The following is a 12,585-nucleotide window of genomic DNA, read 5'->3' as shown; positions in this document are numbered from 1 at the left end:
AAATCCCTGTATCAATAGATTGATTGAGCATCATATTTACCACAGGCCAACCCTGAAGCTCTGCTTATGGGGCAGTTAAGTAGGATGCATTTTGTTCAAAAACAGTTGGATGAAGCGTAACAGAATTGAACAGAGCACAGGGAGTCTGGAGACATGCTTTTAACTTGACACGTGCTCGGACTCAGTCATGATGGCGTAAGTTGTGTTTTTCAGTAGGTTACTCACGGCTACACTGTATGTTTCTGAAGGATGTGGGGCCACATGGAAGGCATTCCAAATCTTCTAGTCCATCCAGTCGCAATTTGCTGAAGAAACTTTCATTTGAGAAAAAAAGCAGGATACAGGTGTGTGTGAGTCTATGAAGTTTTGGGTGTGAAGTTGCATACAATCAGTCATGTGTGGGTTGATCACAATCATTAGCTATAAACGTCATGTTTTATAAAGGTTGTTTTGTGTGTGCGTGTGAGAAAGTCTCACCCAGGGAGGCAGTTTCCACACACTGAATTGTCTGTGTGTGTGCAGTGTTTGATCTGGTATCTGTTGAGTCTGCGGCAGCTCTGGCACAGTGCGCAAGGGTGAGAACCCCAGGCTTCCTTAAACCACCGAACATCACATATGGCGCATACTGCCGACACACCTACACCATAACCACAGTCCTAACAGCCCACAAGCACACAAACATAATCAGTAATACGATAAGTACATTGGATGTGTCAATTTTTTTCTGAGAACACAGCTTTGTAACCTTGCCCTGTTTGCAAGTCATTTAAGGTCATGTGTAAGCCTCTAGAGGCAGGGATGTGATACTACAGCATGCTTACATAGTCCACAAACTGGGGCTCTCTTTGGACATTTTTAACATGTTATGTCTTCATATATGTACATAAAACAGACCAGTTAATAATAATTTTATAGGTACAACTACATTTACTTACAAACAGAAGACGATTGCAATTTTCATCAATTAATTGAAAAAAGCCACATTATCAATACTTTTCTATGTTTTATTAATATATTCTATGGTTTATATATATATTCAGCTGGGTTTTCAGGCTGGGAGAGCAGTTTGCTGATCAGCTATACCAACTGAACACGAACTAAGACCAGCAAACTTTAGGCTTGTTGAAGCTGTCCCCACCCCCAGCAGGATAAATATTCACTGCATAATCAAATGTTTATAAATATAACTGTATCTGCTTTACTGTATTACAAAATCAATCAAACAGGTTGCTGACTTTGACTGCTGGGATTCATATTCGTTTATCTACATGCGTTTAAAAATAAGTGGTAATAAGCGGTTAATTATGGGTGTTGTTTTCTTCACACAGCCTCTCGGCTTCTCCAATGGTGATTAATTAAGTGAATGAGTTTTCATATATTTTGGATACACAACAGGGCATTTCTCTTGCTTACTCACACCCAACATCGCTCTTTCTCTCACCTCTTTCAGTTCTTGACCAGGTGGACATTGTGGGCACTTGTGACATTGTCCGCCGTGGTAATACTCGTCCATCAAGCAATCCATTCCATATCTAAGAGAAGAAAAAAGAAAGAGTTAAGACATACAGCATGCAAACATGGGCTTACAATACACTAATTCAAAACTATGAGATCTGAATGCAAAATACTATATACTTCCAGTGAAGTTCTTAATTGTTAATTGGCAGTAAGGGCAAAAAGTGTAAATGAATTTAAAATTACGTCATTTTACTTTAAAATAATTGTTTTCTATTTGAATATACTTTAAAATGTCACTTATTCCTGTGATTTCAAAGCTGAATTTTTAGCATCATTACTCCAATCACATGATACTTCAGAAATCATTCTAATATTCTGATTATGTTGAATACAGCTTAGTATAATTTTTTCAGGTTTCTTTGATGAATAGAAAGTTCAGAAGAACAGAATTTATCTGAAATAGACCCCCCCACACACAAAATTATATTCATCAAAGAATCCTGAAAAAAATTTACTCAACTGTTTTAAATATATAATAATAATAATAACAACAATAACAAAATGTTTCTTGAACAGCAAATCAGCATATTAGAATGACTTCTGAAGGATCATGTGACAATGAAGACTGGAGTAATGATGCTGAAAATTTAGCTTTGATCATGGAAATAAGTTACCTTAGAAAGCAGTTATTTTAAATAGGCTTAGTAAAAATATTTCACAATATGACTGTATTTTGGATCAAATAAATGGTGAGCAAAAAATAAGTATTTAAAAAAACATCAGAAATCTTACTCTTAAAAAAATATGTATAGGCTAGACAATATTACAGCCAAGTTCTGGCAACTTTATTTTTTAAGTAGCCTACAGTACTTCTTAGAAGTAATAACTGAAATAAAATTAATTTAAAAATCAAAGCTCAAGGTTAAATTCGATCTAGATATAGGATAAATTAAATATATCCATGGATCTATTATATATATTTTTTATTTTAAATGTCCATTTTAAATGCAACTGTTTAGCTAAATATTTCTAAACCTGTTGACGGCTGAATTTTAGGTTTAATGTTTATAAGGTCTATGTTTCTAGTTTTTAAAGTAGCCTACAAAAACATTTTAGACAACTGCTTGACCAGAATCTGCAAAAACAAAGCCGTAGCCTAATCATTTCACAGTCAGTATTAATAAAGAACTCAAAACACGATCTAATATAGTTTCAGGTGAGTCTCTGTTTAAAAAAAAAAAATAATAATAAAATAATAATATTTATATATATATATATATGTGTGTGTGTGTTGCGTAGATTATTTTGCTCAGAATTTACAGTCCATTTCATTATTTATAGCGAATTATTAGCGAATTAAAAAGACAATGGAAAAGAAAAAAGAAGAAAGGAAAGAGGAAAAAGCTTTCGCTAGTTTCATGTAATGTAGGCTATAGTCAGCTATTTACGTTCGTTTCAATAATAAAGAGTAATGTCCATTCACTTTCATCCATTCCAGAGCTCAGAACACAGAGAAACGGATCAGGCGAGAGCGCACATTGAGGTGCATCTAACACAAAAAAGACCTCTGTTAAATGATCTGTTGGGAATAATCTAACCGAGGCATAAAATACAAGAAAAGTGGTCGAACTTAAGTAAGTAGGGCGCACTGCTACGATACAAAAGTAGAGAGCAATGCACCGGCTACATTACATCATGAATCTCTAGTAAAGGCACGTATTAGGGACAGTTTCATCCAAACTTACATTGCAGAAGGGGCACCGCTCAGCAGTCACTTAATTGTCTATCCCATTAAAGTAACCGTCTCCTGTGGTTTTGGGTAAATTCGGTCCAGTTTCGCTTGCGGTTGAAGTTGACTGGCACATTTGCCCAGTGAGCGACAGTGCGGTGCGCGCTGGGACACAGGCATGTCCCGACATGTTCGCACTGCTGTGACTGAAATCCGCTGCAGCCGCAGAAGAAAAGATGTGCGAGCTCGCGGCTACAGTCGAAGTCCATTCATTGAATGGAAATTGCGATTCAAAAGGATGTCTCACAAAGGCCTACATATGAATCTCATATAACATGATAGTCGTTTGAAAACTTGTTGCGCAGTCCTGTTCCTCAACCACAACACACAAGCAGTCATTATATAAATGTAAATGACTAAATGTAAATATAAGATGATATAAGTGTTTTTTTTTTTTTTCTCAAATGTTCTAAGAGCTTTTTACTCGGTTTAACTAAGAATTTCATTATTTATCTCGCTGCAGCAACCTCTTAAGGACACAAGGGGGCGATAATGAATTTACGTATTGACCTCTGAAGTGGAGTCGAATTACTTAAATAGCGCAACAATTCATTTCACATTCAATTCGTTTTCATTTTGTAGCTCATAGCATTATATTACATTACAGCACATATTATATTGCATTCCATTATTAGACTGCATTATGTTAAGTTGAACGCTGCAGCTCAGTGATCAGTTGGCAAGTACCAGAGCAGGCCATGTTTACTATGCCTTATTTGACCCGATGGAGAATTCAAGGTATCATTTTTCTTTACAGTTATCACACACAAACTGTTACAAAATTGTTAAGCTAAATGAAAAGTTTTTTGTGCAAGGGATTGATGTGTATGTGTTGAAAAGATAACTGCAGATACTGGTGTGTGTGTGTGAGAGAGAGAGAGAGAGAGTGAGGGAGTAGGAGGGCACTGTAGCCTTGCATAGCAGTCATAGTGGTTTTGGCAAAGGAGGAAAAAATAGATAGAGAAAGTGGGAGAGAGTGCATGAAGGAGTATTTTTATATCCTGTCAAGAGTTATTGTGTCTGAACTGGACCAATGATTTGCACAGGTCGTTTTGTCCCTTAACCGATCTTAAGCAACTCATATTACAGAACATCGTGATGTTATTTTAACAGAACAGTTTCACAGATAGTTTGGTCATTGTTGTCGTGAGTGCTGCCATGGTCGTCCATGTGATCACCTCATCCCTGAATCTTATCTCAGCCCGTTCCTGTCCCCTTCCACTTCACACACATCCTTATCAGAAGCGTAGATTTGCTCTGACCTCTAAAAAGATGCATGGGTATGTGTTTTGACGCCCAACTTCATATTTAGGTTTAAGACAGATGTTGTTCTACAAAGGTGCCCATGCAGACAGAGTCTGTAATGACGAACTTCAGGCCAAGGCAAAAAATACCGTGCAACTGATTAACGCAAAGAAATTCTTTTGTAGACATCAAACCAAAACGCCTGAATTTTATGGCTATGCAGAAATGAAGGCATGTGTGCCTGTATGAGCATTTGCATCTGTTAGTGGGAGTTTTAAGTATGAAGGCTGTAGAGAAGAGCCAGACTCAGGAATAGTTCAGATAAGAAAACTTCAACCACCTGGAGAGAGAGAGACACCTTAAGACCTGGTTCTGAACATTAATTAATAGTACAGTTAAAAGGGCATATTGAAACATAAGTTGTTTGAATATGAAAGCTAGCTCATTCCTTGATGACAGTATGTGATAAGGCCTCAGGGACATCTCTGTGCACCTGCTGTTGACAGAGGAAAAACTATGAAAAGTGGCATAAGAGCCCCTAGAAACATCAGCGTTACTCTCAGAACTAGAGTCTGCCTCGAGGGGTTTGCCTCAGACCGGCAGAATAGACTGAGCAAAACAAAGTTAAACTAAAGAGGACTTTAAAGAAAACATACTTTTATTTTTACTAAGCATTATACATATTTGTTTTGTTTAACTTCCGAACCTGATTTGCTTTCTGGAACACTATAGATGTATGAATTTGTAAAGAAAACAAAGATGTCTCAGTATGTTTTTTGTTTTGTTTTGTTTGTTTTTTTGTCCATACTAGACTTTTGGCCATAGACGTTCATAAAATATCTTCTTTAATGTCTTTATGAAGAAAGAAAAAGAAAATCATGCTGGTTTTGAACAACATGAGGGTGAGCAAATGATGTAAGAATGTAGAATGTGTTGCCTTGTTTTACATAATGACAATAAATAGTTGCTGATCATTAGACACAATTTCTAGTGCACACTGTGAAGGATAAGTTTCACTTAGATGAGATTTCATGAAAGTGTGGGCCATTTCTACACCAGCAAGCTCACTTGAGCCTTTCTGTTTACTGTTTACACGATGTCAAAAACACTTATTGCCAACAAAAAAGCCTTGTCCACTTATATAAAACCTTGGATTCTGTCATATAATTGCTAAATAAAACAACAAATTGTCATACAATACCTCAGTTTTGTTTAGTTTCTGTCCCAGAAACAGCTTATGAACTTCAATTAGGCATGATTCTTCTGCAGAGAAAGTAAAAAATGGCAAATTGTACCAAAATCAGGTTTTTAGAGAATACATAAACATGACTTAGTCCGTCATAAACTTATATCAGTTGGTCAGTGCCAGCATTCTGCACATGTTCTGTTATCTTTTAACCAATGTTGCGTAACCCCAACTTCAGCCTGACTGGATGTTTTATTAACTGAAAAGTTTGACTTGTCAAAATGGGACATTTGTGGCCAACACATCATGCATTAATAGGATGAGACCAACCAAAAGGAAAAAAACACTGATGACCATAAAGCTCCACAATAAAAAGTTAACTACAGCTGTGACATGACCCGATTGTGGAAATTTTACATTCACTCCAAGATTTAATGATTCAAAACAGCTCTTGCAAGCCGAAAGATGAGCAAAAAAGTAGAAAAAAGAATATGCTTGCAGGTGTATCGCACTATGTAGGAAATAGTTTAACTCTTACTCAGAGAAGTTGAGTTGAGCAGCAACAAATGTTGTGACATGAAAAAGTAGGTGGAGCTTATGCCAATAACTTCCACTGACCACAGAGCAGCCGGTATATAAACAGTATAAACTTACCTCACCCACTCTAACAGCTCTCTCAGTTGCACATGAATCAAAGCCAAAGAGGTTGTAGTGATCAGACTCTGGCACGCTGGAGAAAAGTAGAGAATGTCTGCTGACTTCAGAGGGGGATGACGATGAGTGATATGATATGATCAAGTGAAACGAAGACCTTCCCTAAGCAGGAATATAATAATGTAACTGTAAGATGAGCAGAATGCTATTCATTTTTTAGGCCCCATACATGCATGCTTTCACACACTAAATGTGCGTTGTGACACAGCCAGCCTCACTGATTTGTGCGGACCACATCCCACTGACAAATGTTAATCCTCAGTTGCTGGCATGGCATTGACTCCTTGACTCCACAGAGAACGATAAACTTCTTGCAGCTTGTTATGTTGTATCTCCATTTGTCTTTCCATCTGCTTCTTTCTCTCTTTTTCATCTCTTTGGGGTAAAATGACTGGACTGGATTGGAATGTGTAAGTGTTTGCTTGTAAATATAAACTTGACATCACAGATAGACACAGAGAGAAAGGTTAGAGAGACCTGAAGCTGGTTGTGTATCATGTGTCTTTTGTTCTTTACTCCTTTCTCTGTTAAAAAGTCTTCAGCATGGACTTCTTCTCTAAATGCGGAGCCATAGATGGGAAGAAAATATCAAACACTCCTCTTTGTGCTGTCTTTTTGTAACCTTCAATTAGAGAATGGAGGAATCGACTACGTTTTAGCTCACATTCTTTTTTTCTCACATTCACTCAACATTTTTCAAAGTTCTCCTCAGTTGTTAACAATGAAGACCAGAATATATTGCATATGTAAATATAGATCAAAAAATTGTGTGTTTTTTCTCTTCGCTGGGATGACATTCCAGTCAACTGTTAAAAGAAGCAGACTGCACACACATTCTTAAAACTAAATATTCTTTATTGCCACATGGTTCCATGAGGAACCTTTAACATCCATAGAACCTTTTCAATGTGCTTTATAGTGGAAGAATATTTTTCACACTAAGAACAAAATGGTTCTCTTTAGGAAGTTGAATAACAAAAACACCTGCTCACAATCATTTCACATATTGGTGTTTTTTATCAACCACTAACCTTGAAATCGTCTTAGCAGCCACACCTTCATTTTCCTTTATTTAATTATAGTGCCCATGGCTGATCAAATACCCACATGTAGGATGAATACTTCACATCTTTGCCCATATGCTGCTTTAGGACAATCAGAGCGACACAAACTCATTTGAACCATTTTGGCAAAACTCACATGTTTAGAGCAGCAACTCAATTTAAAGTATTGAATATTTTCTGAATGTCCTGAAAAGACCACATGTGTTGAATTATGTGTGCTAAGTGTTTCTGTGTACAAAAATGTCTGGCCTGTTTACAGGTGTCTGGGTTTGATATAGAGACTGTCACTCATTTATCAGAACATACATGAAGGTAAATGTTGGACTGTTCCCTGGTGATGAAGGAACACCAGCAACCTCAAAAACTGCTTTATAGACACTTACTTAAATACATATGCACATTCACTTAAGTGGTTTTACTGTCTGTCCGCTGAGTTTGTAATGCAAAAGTTAATCTGACCTATATGGAGATTCAATCAAAATGTTTTTTCACTTACATCACTGAGCACAAAACAGATGCAGACTTTAATTTGCACATGTGAGGATTCATATTATCTTGATTCTGGTGACACCTACAAGGTTCAAAGAAATCTAAGAAAATAAAGGAATGTTCCATAAACAATAGAAGTTAAGCTCAATCAATAGTGTTTGTGGAATAATGTTGATTAAATACCTGTCCCTTGTTTTCTTTTTAAAAACATTCTTTATGCCTGTATTTTTTAAACAGTAAGTATTAATGTTTATGGATTGGCCCTTTCACTTCCATTCTAAGTGCCTCACTGTTTGCTTTTTAATTTTTAATTTTTATTTTGGTAATCATTCAACATCATACCACATGTGCTATCGATTGAGTTAACTGAACCTGGAATATTCTTTTAACATAATATTAGCAGGTCTCCAAAACCTTAAAAATTATTTTAAATAAATAAAAGAACATTTATATTTTTAAACAGAGTAAATGGGCTGCACTTTGCCGTAATGCTCTGAGTATATGTGGAATTTCAGTTACTAAGCAACAGGTGCTGCACACACGCACTCAAACGAATGTGATAGAGCAAAAGAAATAGAAAAAAAAAACTGAGAGCACCAGCAAGGAACGGGTAGAATGCCTGTTCCTATAATGATAAACAAAAAATGTAATGATGAGATATAACCAAAACTCAGCCTGAAACAACGCAACTGAGCACTTTCCCTTCATATCAGCAATCTCCGGCCAAAACAAAACAAAACAGTCCTCTCAACTTCCGTCCCGCACTCTCAGCTCCTCCCATAGCCACTCACCAATTCATTCTGAATAAAGCCACTAATACTGAATCACCTCAAACACACTGCAGCATTCTTCATCAGACACGGTTCATGACAATACAGCACTGCAAATGCAATATTCTTTTCCTGCATTGCATATGTGGAGCACTTGCTGGTTATGTTAAGTGCTTTTCTGAACTCTCGCTTCTTAATAGGGCAAAGTTTATGCCAGGAAATCATTCTTCTTGTAACATGATATAAATAAGGCTTTATATGTTACACTGTTATTAATTTTGAACTGACAACAGGGATTAGTAATGAATATGTTTTTTTTCACTGAGTAGCATTAAAATCTTCTGAGCCTTGTGGCAAAGAAAAAACTAAAGGTCACATTTAGTTACAGTGAATAAAAAGGATAGCCTTTGCACTGGTGAAAGTTCTATAGAAAAATAATAATACTGCTTGTAGTAGTACTCATAATAATGGACATTTGATCAAACGGGTCCTCGTGGCTGTATGTGAATGAGAAGACATCTCAGGACCTGACTGTTTAGGAAGATGTAATTATTTTCTTGATGTTTTCTCATCTTCTAGAGCTTAAATGGAAACCTAGAGTGCCTCTGCCTTTGTCAAAGCAACAACAGTCCAAGCAAAAAATTATTATATGTAATGGATATTTAATGTATTTATTCACACAGAACTTATTTATCTAACACATTCTGACTCTTTCTCATTTCCTTTTATTGAGTCAGTCATATTTTCCATAGCTTATTTCATATTCTCAACTCAAACATTTACTTCTCCCTGATGAGGGGGCATTTGAAATGTTTACAAACCTGACCTTAAATTAATTTAATCTTAAATTCTGTCATCTAATAAAATAGTCCATTAAATTATACACACACACACACACACACACACACACACACACACACACACACACAAAATTTAATTTCATATGTGACCACAAAACCAGTCATAAGGGTCATTTAAAAAAAGAAAGAACGAAAGAAAAAAAACACACATTTATTTATTATTATTTTTCCATTGATGTTGTTAGGATGGGGCAATATTTGGCCAAGATACAACTATTTGAAAATCTCGAATCTGAGGGTGCAAAAAAAAAAAAAAAAAAAAAATTCAAAATATTGAGAAAATCGCCTTTAAAACTGTCCAAATGAAGTTCTTAGCAATGCATAAGGCTACTAATCAAAAGTTAAGTTTTGATATTACGGAAGGAAATTTACAAATTATCTTCATGGAGCATGATAGGCCTATCCTGATTTTTGGCATAAAAGAAAAATCAATAATTTGGACCCATACAATAGGCTTGTTGGCTATTGCTACAAATATACCCTTGCTACTTATGACCTGTTTTGTGTCCAGGGTCACATAGCCTATTTAATTTAATTGACATTAAATGTCCAGACAGGAACATTTATTCTGGCAGCAGGTTAAATATAGCCTTCTCCCATTTAAAAAAAATAAAAAATAGCCATCATCCTGTTTTGCTCTTCAAATGGCTAATTTTGTGGACTTAACAGTCCCGTTGTGGATTTAACGTGTGCTCAGTAATAAATGTCACGGGAAACATTTTCACAGAACAGAGGCCCAGAACTCCTATAAAGTGCGCACCATGCAGACTCCCAGCCCTGGGGTTCATTGATTTTATTGTATTTTTCATCTTTTTTAAAACTATAATAAGCTACATATACATAAGTGTTATATTTTAATACAAAGTGAAAGTGAGTTGTGATCCCGTGCTCGTATTTGCGGCGTGTTCTCATTTACCCGTATTACTGGCGCCGTTCCCGTGGCTGTATTATTTAGTCCTGAATGTTAAAGCACTCAAGGACTTTCCCGAGCGAACTCTCCGTAAAATAACTGCTTATCCCGGCAAAACACCGTGACACAGCAAGCTCTCCACGCTTCCCCTGCGACTGAGCTCAGGAGAGAACCTGACACGAGAGAAAGGGGCTTTAATTGTACTTTAAGGAAAGCGTGGGTTTTTGTGATGTGCCCAGGGTATTGTAGCAACCGCCGCCTCGGCTCGGACTGATCATTGAAAACAACGCAAATCTTTTCGCTTGTTCTCAAGGTAGTCGGAAAACAACTCTAGCACCCCCGGTCGGGTTCACGTTCATCCGCTCATTATGGACAACGCGCGTAGCCTGCACGTCTGACTTGAGCGTACGGCGGGACTTATAATGCTCTAATGAGCAGAAGGCTGTTCACGTGTATTTTCGGAAAACTTTTCCGTTGACGTTTATTAAGAGCCACCTTGGGTCTCCGGCTGAGCGTGAGCGCTCGTTTGATTAGTTTTGTTCACACTATCTCGCGCAGCGCAGCTCTTTCATGTCTGTCTGACTGGAACTTTTTCAAGGATTTTGTCTATGAACTTGTTGCGGTGAGTCCCCTTTAAACCCTCGCGGCCCGTGTTGTGCTCTGTTTCTAGACTATGGAGGTTCCGGGGGAGGCTTGCGAATCCCCAGACGCAGTTTTTCACGGACCTTATCAAAGCGTTTTTCAAAACGCCGAGAGTTTGGACTTTTCTAGCTTTAAGAAGCGCGGCTGCCTGCAGGAGACCGCGTTGACGGAAATGCGTTTAAGCAAGCTGTCCCCCAGCAAGGGAATAATATGCTGCCCCGAGAAAGAGTGCGAGAGTGCGAGTTTAGTGATGCAGGCGGCGGCGAGTCGTATTCATTTTCACAAGAGTTTAACAGGAAGTAAAAGCGACTCGTCCCTGTCATCTAGCGGCTCGGGCCGCGCAGACGCCACCGAAAGCAGCGGCAGTCGCGCAGGTTTCCTTTGGGGCGCTGAGAGCGGGCAGAAGGGCTGCGCTGCGGTTGAAGTTCACTCGCGCGAGTTGTGCTCGGTCCGTGACGCAAGTGTGGCGAGTAGTAGTCGCGCGTGCACCTCCAACAACACCAACAGCAGCAGCAGTAGTAGCATCTCGGAGACAGCGAGAGAGCTGTGCAAAGCCGTGTCCGTATCTTTGGGCTTAGCTATGGAGTCCAGCGAACTGGGCGAGGTGGGACCACACCATGCGCCGCCGCCCCTGACCACTGAAAGTAGTAGTGAGGAAATCTTTTTGTTTGGAATGCCTTTGCTGAACTGCTCAGTGAGCGAACGGGAGGCAGGAGGAGGGAAAGAAAGAGAGTACGCTCTCGCGGCGGGACGAGACAGAGGCGCAGAGCTGCGAGGCAGGGACAAACTGCTCGAGATGTTTAAAAGTGGCGACTTGGAGCAGCTAGCTGGTGAGGTGACGACCTTGCAGTGCAGCACCGCATCTCGATCACACTTAACCGCGGATGTGCAGGGGGTGCATGAGTTCGCCAGCTTCTCCGGGGACTTTGCCAACTTGAGTTCAGAAGGTACGGCAGCGACGACAGCACCGGACATGGACGCAACGCGAGCGGCTTCATGCCAGTTCGAACAACTGTTGCCTCAGAGCATGGCCCATTTCGTGCAACCGGAGCTCGAAAACGGACCGAGCCAGAGCTTCGCGAAGCCCGCGGAGATGTCCGGCGAGTTCGCGGGCCCCGTAGGAGCTTATGTTAATCTCTATAATGTCAAAATCAAGGCAGAGATGATGCCCCGTGAACTAAATGACACTTGGGCGTACCCGCATAGGTACGCTGAGGACAGTAACGGCCAGTACGTGTCCACCAAACAGAGGACCCCTTACGCATCTGGCCACGATACGCCTTTTATCTGTAACCCCTATGAGTACGGCCGAAGCGAGGCTCTGGTTCAGCGGGAGCGACCTCCGCCCGAGCAGTGGTACCCCGGTGGGATGTTGACCCGTCCTCCTTACCCTAACATGCCCTGCGTGAAAAACGAGATGGGCAAATGGCTGGATGTAACATCATTTACTGATAGCAG

At 39.1% G+C, this 12,585-nt stretch overlaps 2 protein-coding genes across 4 annotated transcripts in view; one reads left to right on the top strand and one right to left on the bottom strand.

Annotated features, from left to right (window-relative positions):
- eda2r (ectodysplasin A2 receptor) overlaps positions 1-6,168 on the bottom strand; it is a 28,474-nt gene extending 22,306 nt beyond the window's left edge. The window contains exons 1-4 of one of the 2 annotated variants that reach the window (XM_058777250.1): positions 5,694-6,168; positions 1,442-1,532; positions 478-656; positions 226-314 (exon numbers count right to left, since the gene is read on the bottom strand). In XM_058777250.1, the coding sequence (XP_058633233.1) occupies positions 226-314; positions 478-656; positions 1,442-1,525 (352 nt within the window). In that variant the 5' untranslated portion in view covers positions 1,526-1,532; positions 5,694-6,168. Of the gene's footprint in view, positions 1-225; positions 315-477; positions 657-1,441; positions 1,533-3,203; positions 3,663-5,693 lie in introns of those variants that run through there. The other variant, XM_058777249.1, reaches the window with a different exon arrangement.
- A 4,295-nt stretch (positions 6,169-10,463) lies between these two features.
- The window catches only part of ar (androgen receptor), a 147,415-nt gene continuing 145,293 nt past the window's right edge, over positions 10,464-12,585 (top strand). Inside the window, exon 1 of one of the 2 annotated variants that reach the window (XM_058774906.1) lies at positions 10,464-12,585. In XM_058774906.1, the coding sequence (XP_058630889.1) occupies positions 11,159-12,585 (1,427 nt within the window). In that variant the 5' untranslated portion in view covers positions 10,464-11,158. The other variant, XM_058774907.1, reaches the window with a different exon arrangement.

Source organism: Onychostoma macrolepis, chromosome 05, assembly GCF_012432095.1.
Source record: "Onychostoma macrolepis isolate SWU-2019 chromosome 05, ASM1243209v1, whole genome shotgun sequence".
Taxonomy (NCBI): Eukaryota; Metazoa; Chordata; class Actinopteri; order Cypriniformes; family Cyprinidae; genus Onychostoma; species Onychostoma macrolepis.
The sequence above is the reverse complement of the archived record's forward strand: the minus strand, read 5'-3'. Positions and strand labels throughout refer to the sequence as shown.